Source organism: Zea mays, chromosome 9, assembly GCF_902167145.1.
Source record: "Zea mays cultivar B73 chromosome 9, Zm-B73-REFERENCE-NAM-5.0, whole genome shotgun sequence".
Classification (NCBI taxonomy): Eukaryota; Viridiplantae; Streptophyta; class Magnoliopsida; order Poales; family Poaceae; genus Zea; species Zea mays.
Genome location: NC_050104.1, coordinates 79517082 through 79527261, shown reverse-complemented (window position 1 = coordinate 79527261; position 10180 = coordinate 79517082). Strand labels below are relative to the sequence as shown.

The following is a 10180-nucleotide window of genomic DNA, read 5'->3' as shown; positions in this document are numbered from 1 at the left end:
CAATACACCATACAACAAAACAGATCAATTAAACAGACATGTGGCGCAGGGCTCGCATTTACGACTATGCGAGAAAAGAAACTACGCCGGTCGAAGCTACGACTGAGAGACAGCGATTACGTTAAGCAGTTGTGGACTAAAATATTTATCTCAACATAATTATATTAATTGGTGTTCATACGACCTGCACATAAAATTAGTGCTAGATCCTAATTAGTTCGATACTCGATTAATCGTCGTTACTCTATGCACTTTAACTATTATACGAGATTCTAGGTGAATTAAAAAGGGTCGTCGAGCGGCGAAGCGCGCGACACGATGCATGACTCAAATGAAATTTAAAATGCAACGACGCGCGTGAAGCACCGAACGACGAACCGAAGCGTGCCGAAGGCACACGAGCTAGGGCTACGCGCCGAGGCCGCGCCATAGCCGCGACAAGGCTACGCGCAGGGGCCGGGCCAAGCAGGGGATGCGCGCATGGGGCTGGGCACCGCGCTGGAGGGGGGGATGGGGCCGCCGCGCCGAGGGCCGGGCACGCCGGACCGGGGTCGAGCCGCGCGAGGAAGAGCCACCGCACCGAGGGCTGGGCTGTGCAGGGGAAGGGGCGACGCGCTGGGGGCCAGGTTGCATGGGGGAGGGCGGGCCGGGGAGGGGCTTCCATGGCCAGGGGGCGCCGCGGGCAGGGGAGGGCGCGCGCAGGCAGAGAGAGGAGGAGGTAGGAGAGGGAGGGGCATACCAAGGGCTCGATGAACGGCAGCAACCACAGCTTCGGTGATCCAAACGATGGTAGGGAGAGAGTGGGAGAGAGGAGGAAGAGGGAGAGGGCAGTTTCTCTCTTCCTAGATCATGGTTGTGCGGGAGAGGGGAGGTGGGGGCGGTTTGGGCGTGCATGGGGGGAGGGGCGGCTGGGCGTGCACTAGGGCTGGGGCTGCTTCTCTAATCGATCTTGCTTGCTTTCTAATCAAATCCATTCCTTGAATAAAAATCCTAAATTAAATGAATGCACGCTTAGACATGACATTGGATAGAAATAAATATGCTCCGGCATGATGCAACAACAATATCAACTTAGGGTTTTTCATACACGTAGCATGGACACCAATCTCTATATTGCTTTGAAAATAGGAAGAAGGAGCAGAACAGAGAGAGAGAAAATGAGAGTAACGCCTGAATTTGGTGAATATTGGAGAAGAAATTTTATACCCCAAATTCAGGGTGTTATATATATGTTGTGGTTTTTTACGATCGTATTTAGATTTCTGTCGTGACCAGTGTATTTTCCGTATCGAACTTTCGTTTTCGATTCGTTTTCAATGTTTTTGAATTACTAATGTTATTTTCATCTATGGAGTTATCATTATCAATTGTTTCCAAGAAAAGCTATGAAATCGATAATAGTTTTAGTGTTTACCAACTGTATTTATCCCTAAGGGCTAGTTTGGGAACCCCATTTTTCTAAGGTCTGGTTTGGCAGACCAAAACCTAGCTGATTTTCCGGCCTTTTCCACCGGAAGAAAGCCCACACGAAGATTGTCCATGGGTTTTTCATTTATGTCATTTGGCAGCCCACAATCGGACGGAGATTCGTCCAAGAAACCCTATTTTACACTAGGAAAGAACCTTGTCCTTGGGAGGCCAGGTGATTCTCCCTCCCCACGTGCGTCTCCTCGGCCACCATCTCCACGAGCACCTCCGTCGCCGCGTCTCCTCAGCCGCCATCTCCGCGAGCACCTCCGCTGCCGCATCTCCTCAGCTGCCATCTCCACGAGCACCTCTGCCGCCTCTCCAACATATTCTCCGACGCTATCCCCTTTCCCTCGACAAGGTCAGCTCTCCTGCTCTGGATCCCATCTTGTTGTGTCTTGCTGCGCCCCCTTCCCTGCTCCTGTTGATCTCGGCAAGGTTTGTGCGGGTTGCGACAATCCCCTCGCGAGTCAAGCCTCCCCCAGATTTGGTTGGTAGCTAGGTTACTTGCTTGCTGCACACACACCACACTTTTGTAGCTATATATGTTTTCCTTCGTTCTAGATTTCAGATTTGTATGCTAGCCAGTGTTTTCAGAGTACAACATTGGAGCTACTCTTTTGTCACTCTGAATTCACACGTATATTGGCCGCGTCTCTCTAATGCCAAGACACACGTACTTATTGGTAGGTTACTCTCTGCACACACCACTCTTTTGTAGCTATGTTTTCTTTCGGTCTAGAATTGTATGCTAGCTAGTGTTTTTAGTGCATGTACGACGTCGGAGCTACTCTTTGCCACTCTGCATTCACACGTACTGGGTGGGGGCAAGAGTGCATACATGTATGATGAAGATTCAGCAAAATCGTGACTAGCCAGCCGCAATTTCCTGGACAAGCAACTGCACTAAACTGAATGGCAGTTGCACTTTGAGATATTCTTCTAGTGCTGGTTTAAAAACATGGTGACTGTTCTTGTAAGCATTCTTATTTAAAACCTGGTTGCTTCTGTATGCATTCTTGTTCAGTATAGATGTACTATTAGCAAAGGATTTAGTGTGCCAGAAGGAAAGTTTTATCTAGTAGATGGTGGTTATGCAAATACATCATCCTTCATTGCACCATATAGAGGGGTTCGATATCATCTCAATGAGTTTAGGAGGCGTCGTTCATCACAAAGTGGTTATGCGAACTACAGAGAGTTGTTCAACCACCACCATGCAATCCTCCGTAACCATATAGAGAGGGCCATCGGTGTTCTAAAGAAAAGGTTCCCAATTCTAAAAGTAGGCACATTTCATCCCATGGAGAACCAAATTAAGATCACAGCTGCAACTGTTGCATTTCACAACATAATTAGAGGGCAAAATGGAGACGAAAGATGGCTTGACAACCAACCAGATTACATCTCTCCAAGTCAATATGTTGATGTTCCAGAGGGAGATATCAACTATCTCAATGACACAGAATCAAGTGATGGAAGTGCTCTAAGAGATCAGATCGCACTTCAGATGTGGGCTGCCTACAATAGCTAGATGTTATAATAGGATGCCTACAATAGCTAGATGTGGGTTGCCTACTATTATTACTTATAAAGTCTTTATGGTTTGTAGTTTGTCATGTAGCTAGTTGCCAAGTTATGAACTTAAAGTTGCTTAGTTATGTACTATTATTTCCACAATTTCAGTTTTGAATAAAGTATGATTTGGAACAATGTGTATGAGAAAGGCTTAGTCGATGTGATGCATGATCACAAAGATAATCCAAAATTCAAAGGTCAAAATGGTTGGAATCGTGATGGATGGAACAGTATCACTACCAAGTTCAATGAAAAGTTCCCTCTAGCTCATTTTTCTAAACAACAACTGCAAGAGAAGGAGAGAGAGAGCTTAAAGGATACTACAAGGCAATAAGGGATTCAAGAAAAGAAGCGGGGTTGGTTGGAATGACACCCTATGCATGGTACTGGCTGAACCAGAAGTTTGGCCTGTGGATTCAATATGTTCACTTTTGCTACTAATAATATATTTCATGTTGCATTTAATAGGCTCACCCAAAGGTATCAAAGTTTTGCAACAGGCCATTCCCTCTTTTTTACAGTTTAGAAGGGCTATATGAAGGTGTGTGTGTGTGTGTATACTTCTACATTTTGTTTATTTTTGTGATGAGCTAGCTGTTTATATTTTGTTCTGCTGTTTATATTTTTGTCATAAATTTTATATTGTGGATATCTTCCCTTCTTTTGGTTCTTTTCGGCACTTTCTTGCATTGGTTGCCTCTTGCTCTTGGCATGACAGTCACCACAATCTAGGGTGCCAGTATACAAATGAAATTGTTCCTGGGAGTGTCAGTACAAATTGGAAGAAAATGTACAGGAAACTGACAGGAAACTGGGAGTGTCGGTACATTCTAGGGTGCCAGTATATTTTTGTGATGAGCTAGCTGTTTGTTTTTGTCACTATGATGAGCTAGTTGTTTGTTTTTGTCCTGCTGTTAACAACATACCAAACAAATAGCATTTTGTTCTTAATTTCTTGATCAGAAGTTCTACTACATTTTGTATAGGTAGTGTGGCTACCAGAGAGTTAAATTTCACATCAACCTTTGTTGATCTTCCTCCACCTTCAGCTCCATCCAGGAGTGTGTCTGCACAAAGTCTCAATCCCTTGGTACTAATTCACTTGATTTGGATGGACAAGAAACCACAAGTGTCTTCAATCTATCTTCTGATGCTCAATATGTCCCAGTCAATACTAATGAACCCACTGAAGCTCAATTTGTCCCATCTAATCAAGAATCAAGCCAGAGAGAAGGTGGCAGTGGGAGAAAGTGTAAGCAAAGCCATGTTGGATTAGCTCTTGAAAGTTATGTGGAGTTTAAAAAGATCCAAAATACAGAAACACTTGAAACTCTTAAAGAACATAAGAGGCAAGAGGATCAATTTTCTATTAGCAAGTGCCAGGTTGAATTGAAAGGAATGGATGGATTAACAACCATGAACAAATCATATGCTTTGGAGCTTTTCGTATCTGCGACAAACCGAGAGATGTTCTTAACAACAACAGAACATGATGTTAGAGAAATTTGGCTCAAACGCAAAATTAGGTATGCCATAACTTGAATCTACTAAGCATGCAATATTGTAGACTACAAGCATATAATGTCATTTTTATAAATGTAGGTTGCTTCGGGGGAGTGATGCATGGACTGAACAAATGATATGAGCAAAATTGGTATGTTCTTTCAAGCATCTTTATTTCAAATTATGGCATACCTAATTTGTCGGTTAATAAGATTTTTTGCATACTAACTTCTAATTGATTTGTTGCATGTTTGTTTTAACATTATGCTTCCTTGCGGTACCTCTTTCCATCTCATGTCGCTGCCTCTACCATATCTACCTGAAGGAACAAATTTTAGATGTATTTTGTTGACGGTGGCTTCACAATCTGGCACATGACTCATGAAAAGCAGTGTTCTGCTACAAACATTTTGTTGATACTGCCTTTAGTTTGTGTTGATGCTTCAGTTTGCTGACGATGATGCTTATACTGTCTTTTACTACTTCGATTTGCTTGACAAACTATTGTAATGACAGATAAAGTGTGATGTCATGATGGATGAACCAATTTACTATGCTTCAGTTTACTATGTCTTTTATATTGGCTTTACTTTGTTTGATTTTCCCCTGATTTTTTGAAGTATTGTTTATAGCATCACATATATATGGATGAACCATTTTCTGATGATGGATAAAGTTCTCATCCAATATAGTAGTATAGTGTTTTTGCTCAAGATGGATATTTTGCCCCTTGGTTCCCAAACAGTGGCCGGGAAAATACACCCAAAAGGGAAAATCCACCCAGAAAATTTAGTGGCATCTAAAATCCTGTTGGTGGATATCTTCCCTAGCATTTTTCCCACGTTGCTGCCAAACTAGCCCTAAGGGATTTCTATTTTCCCAAGGGAAATTAGTTCATTTTCCCTTAGAAAAATAGGAATTCCTTAGATAAATGAAGTTCCCAAACTAGGCCTAACTGTTAGCATCTTACTCTAGTAATAGATTTTGATTGCTTACTCAATTAATAAGGGCATCATCAATGGCGACTGTAGCATCATTTTCTGGACATTACATTAAGATGACATAAAAAAAACTCCTCTTACCCCACCTATACAGAGGAGGCACATGTCAACTCGCACCCATGACGTGAGAAATGCAACTCAAGCCGTCTAACAGACCCTTTCGCTAATAGGAGACCCAAAAAATGCCTCTTGACCTAGAGTTAGTATTATACATATACATGAAGATCATTTGAGACTATATTATGCTTTATATGTTCAAAGTTAATATTATTGTTGTCTTGAAACCTTACTGCTGTGGGTGCCCTAACGGGTGTTTAAACGTGTGATGACATTTTGGGATAGTAGTTCCAGTCCCAGCAGCTGAGCAGCCCACTAAAACACTTCTAGCTTTCATTATAGTCCTGAAATGAACTTTGGAACTATCAGTACAACTGCAAGGGTAAAGTTTAGAAATGAAACTTTTACTGCTACTATTTACATGTCTCAACAGAAAATTTGTCCCATTCATTGTCATAGAAAAGTTCGTAAGATATGCATTTTCTTCAAGTGCCCACTTGCTTTTTGTCATGCGCTTCAATTTGAAAGTTGGTCCAGTTTCTAAAACAAAGCGATTGGAAATGGTTGCTAAACATGATTTGCAGATAAAAAAGACCGCAAAATAAATAAGATAACTTCTCACTATTATTTCCCTCATAATTCTATTAAGCACTAATGACTTTCCAATCTGGCAGGCACGTCCTTAACTTAGTTTCTTCTATATTTTATCACAGATTGATAATACTCGAATCATCGCTAGGTTATCCAAGCCATCAGCTTGTCTTTGCAATCACACTCTACCAAAGTTTGTGTTCATTCTTCTCCAAATAAATGTTGATTGACGTTGGCTTGAGATACTGATCCCAGAATGAGATCATTGCCATGGTGGCAATTCCAATGAAAACCTCTGGGCATGATCGTAATGCACCATCTGATCAACAGACTGTGTGAAAGACAAACTCAGAAGCCCCAGCTCGTACTCCACACCTATCACTCAAGCAGCAGATCAGAACTGATACCTCATCTACATCACAGAAGACCAAGCTATGTCAAACATGACAGCAGTTCCTTTTGACTGCTGAGGAAACCATACACCTGTTTCAAGTTTCCTCTAGATGGCCGTGCGTTTACAGCAAATTTACAGATGAATACCAGCCTCCTCCTCATCTCCAACTTTGTAACATCTCTTTTGACAAAATAATTTCCATAGTCAAAGCATCCTTGAAAGAAACAATTAGTTATTACTTATTAATTCATGATGCAACCATACTTGACATACTTAAAGTATAGACACAAGAAAGTAGGACCTGAGGGCACAACTACTCATCAACAAATCTAGAGCACGCATCATTATGTTTCTTGACATGGCATAACAAAAGTGCATCTGTGGGAACTAATAATCTCAAGCACTAATGCAAATTAGGAAGAGCCTCAAATCCTTGTGTAGCAGTTTCACAAGACAATCAACATTATTATACTTACCGTTATCATCGAATAACAAGGCCAATATTGCCAAGGCCACACAAATACTTATATCTTCTCCTGAAAGGAAGTAAAACAATAAATCAGAGCTCAATTAATCACAGACAGAAATGCAAGAAATCACATGACATTCTATATTGATGTGCAAGAAAAATAGATGAAATACTGTTTCTTTTTGGTAGTTGAACCTTGTTAATTTACCATTTTGACAGCACACGAGAATTTTTCTCCCAGCCATCAAATTCCTCTTTGCAAAGTCAACTGCTTTTGGAAGGTTTCTCATCAATGAAAATCGGTCATCCTTTGAGCCCTACCAACATTATCAGCATGATGTAAGAAACCTTACATAAATATAAAATGCATAAGGTCAAATAAAGGTGCACTTACAACAATAGATAGCTCAAGGTAAGAATTTTCTGATGAACTAGCAGGTAGCTTCGACGTGCTGTCACAGTTCAGTATGCAGTCCACACCAACTAAGGCACCTGCAACTAAACAAAAGGGCAGATAAGAAAGCAATCATCTAGACATATATTTGCAAATTTTCATATGACACAACACAACTGACAAGAAAACATGCTATACAGAAAATTGCAAGTGCCCAATTAATCATAATACCATGGAAAGTAGATGATACTGCAAGGTTTGATGTTCCAATCCAAAAGAGTAGAAGGCCATTATTAGAACAGTGTGCATCCATTGTACTGGTACAATGATCCAAGTTCATAGCACACATCTCGGTTGTCTGATCATCATTACATTTGGCACCAGCAAGGCTCCTCAGAGACTTACATGTAATTTGAGGACAATGTTCACCTCTCTGTGCACGATAAACCCTATCTTTTTCAACAATATCAGCAACTATCTGGTTACAACGATCTGGTCCAGCATCAATAAGGTCATATGAATGTTTCCAGAATAAGGTAGGAGTTAGACCACGTGCCCAACTCTCTTCATCATCTCCTGCTCCAGGAATATAGTGCCAACTGAATTCTGAAGACATCCTTTGTGTAGCAACTGCATCAGATGCAGAAATTAGAATTATAGGAGTGAAATCCCATGACTCAAGCTCCGGCACTTCATTTAACCATATACGTGTCCTTTGTGAGATCCATAGAGGACGTAGCGGTTTTTGCAAACCTACCGCAAGAGAATGAATATCTGCACCACATGATTCAAATTGGTCTGTCCATTCATCAATACGCCCCTCTATAGCATTTTTCTCTGTGCCTAGAACCCATACAGGAAGGTGCACTGAGCTATCCCAATTAGATAGATCAGAGTTGTTTTCTGCATCTCCATTCAGCAGGGTAGACGACTACAAAGAAAAGTGAAATATTATCAGAACAAGTGGACAAAGAAATTATATGATTCTTCAGACAAAAATTATAGAAATATAACAGAGATTATATCATAGACATTGCATAATCCAAGCATTAATTACTAGAAACAGTAGTATAATTTTTATCTAACATAACATTATTGGCCTCTATTAACAATATTTTGAAGCATTGCTGAACTAGTGAACCAGTTATTCCTTACACCATTCGCTCCTAAGTTAAGCTTAACCTAAGGATACAGTAAACAACAAGGGACTTCTGAGACATGTTCACCACACAGAATTATAGCAGGAGATAAAATTAGCAAGCCATAACTAACCACCTGATAATTCACTTCGGCACTTTTGTGGATAGCCTGCAGCCGATGCCTCTCAATCGCTCGGTTCAAGACAGAGCACCAAATGGGTATGGTCTTTGACATGCTATCAGGGAATCGTTTCCCTCTCCTTGTTGAATCAACTATTATGCACCCTCCTCTCTCCCCTGCTCCAAGAAAACAAACAAATAAACTGAGGCCAAATCAAGGTATTACTCAGAAGTTAAAGTATTTTGCATTCCCCAGGTCATCATATTCACTCAGAAGAGTGGATCACCCCAAAAACATTGACTCAAATATCCAGATAGTTTACCTAGGATATCTGTGCTTCAGTTTACCCCAAGATTGTGTTATGAATATAGATTATAGAGAAACCAATGAAGCAAAGTTCCTCGGCCTTCTTGGACAGGGAACAAAACTACAGTCATAAACCTTAAATTCTGGTTCAAGATTCCTGAAATACAAGAACATATGCTATACCCTGATTCAAGATCCTTGAAATGCTTTAACAGTAATATAACTTTACAATTTGTTATGGTCTTTCAAGAATTTTTCGTGAATCCCTCAAAAAATTATAATTTAATCCAATCCAAGTAAACTACCCGGATTAGCCGTCTCTCGCTTTGAGTAAGCACATCAACAAATTTTTTTGCAGTACGTAGTAGCAAGAGCCACCAAACTTACCAAAAGATGCACTACTATATAGTACTCTGTTGTCGATTATTTGTTCCCGGCTAGTTTATTTTTGAACTAAAACACGACAAATAAAAAATAACGGAGTGGGTAAGAGAGAAGCAGCTCGCACCAGCGAGGAGGGCGAGGTGGAGGTTGAGGCGGGCAGTTGAGAAGGACCAGTTCCCGGCGTGGCCATCCGTGGACTTGAAGTAGCAGGTGGCTGCGAAGGCACGGGGCGGGGCGTACCAGAGACCGCAGCGGAGGTTGGCCACCAGCGGCAGCGAGGGCCACAGCGCCGCGACCTCCGCCACGAAGGCCGCGTCCTCCGCCACGCTCCGCAGCGCGTTGTACAGCGTGCTCGCCCGCCGCTTGATGCACCGTGCCGCCTTGTAGACGCTCAGCGTCGCCGACGGCGCAACCTCGTCCGCAGCCTCCGGCGCCGCCGCGGCCATGGGGAGAGAGATGGGAGCTGCGGATTTGGACTTCTAGTCTAGAATTTGGCCCATCTAGTCCAAGCCCTTAATCATCTAGACAAGATGGGCCAAATTCTAGATCAATTCAAACTAGTGTCCCATCAACGCGAATCCTCCCGGATTTTTGGCCCACCCAAACGAAGCTGACAAAAAAGGATTCAAACATTATTCCATTGTTTCACAAACCAGAAACCACAATGTTTCTTCCTTAATTCATCACTAGGTCTATGCCCGTGCGTTGCCACGGGAAACACATGAAATCGTTATATGTTTGGTACCGCAAAACAAATAAAGTGAAAAACATGAAAT

General features: G+C 41.9%; 2 protein-coding genes across 8 annotated transcripts; one reads left to right on the top strand and one right to left on the bottom strand.

Annotated features, from left to right (window-relative positions):
* Positions 1-480: 480 nt before the first annotated feature.
* On the top strand, positions 481-5137 carry LOC109942200 (uncharacterized). Its single transcript, XM_035962834.1, has 5 exons — positions 481-718; positions 1645-1828; positions 4095-4571; positions 4648-4699; positions 4874-5137. Exons 1-4 carry the CDS (start codon positions 481-483, stop codon positions 4688-4690), a joined length of 942 nt encoding a protein of 313 aa, XP_035818727.1. The 3' UTR covers positions 4691-4699; positions 4874-5137.
* Positions 5138-5231: 94 nt separating this feature from the next.
* LOC103638586 (uncharacterized) lies at positions 5232-9911 on the bottom strand. Of its 7 annotated transcripts, none has more exons than XM_035962594.1 (7): positions 9529-9900; positions 8730-8890; positions 7686-8385; positions 7455-7558; positions 7256-7377; positions 7068-7127; positions 5232-5950 (listed from the first exon to the last, which is right to left on the bottom strand). In XM_035962594.1, exons 1-6 carry the CDS (start codon positions 9848-9850, stop codon positions 7073-7075), a joined length of 1464 nt encoding a protein of 487 aa, XP_035818487.1. In that variant the 5' UTR covers positions 9851-9900; the 3' UTR covers positions 5232-5950; positions 7068-7072. The 7 variants fall into 7 exon arrangements, with proteins under 7 accessions (XP_035818487.1, XP_035818485.1, XP_035818488.1 ...); XM_035962592.1 differs by having other exon boundaries at positions 7269-7377; XM_035962595.1 differs by having other exon boundaries at positions 5529-5950; positions 7269-7377; positions 7455-7552; positions 9529-9907.
* Positions 9912-10180: the final 269 nt, after the last annotated feature.

Bases quoted from the DNA above. Each gene is read 5' to 3' on its own strand.
- LOC109942200 (XM_035962834.1), top strand. From the start codon at position 481: ATGGGGCTGGGCACCGCGCTGGAGGGGGGGATGGGGCCGCCGCGCCGA. The intron at 1,829-4,094 runs GTCAGCTCTCCT...CTCCACCTTCAG, and splicing joins ATCCCCTTTCCCTCGACAAG to CTCCATCCAGGAGTGTGTCT. The intron at 4,572-4,647 runs GTATGCCATAAC...TTATAAATGTAG, and splicing joins TGGCTCAAACGCAAAATTAG to GTTGCTTCGGGGGAGTGATG.
- LOC103638586 (XM_008661454.4), bottom strand. From the start codon at position 9,850: ATGGCCGCGGCGGCGCCGGAGGCTGCGGACGAGGTTGCGCCGTCGGCG. The intron at 7,378-7,454 runs GTAAGTGCACCT...TAATGTTGGTAG, and splicing joins ACCTTGAGCTATCTATTGTT to GGCTCAAAGGATGACCGATT. The intron at 6,806-7,067 runs GTAAGTATAATA...GTTTCTTTCAAG, and splicing joins CTTGTTATTCGATGATAACG to GATGCTTTGACTATGGAAAT.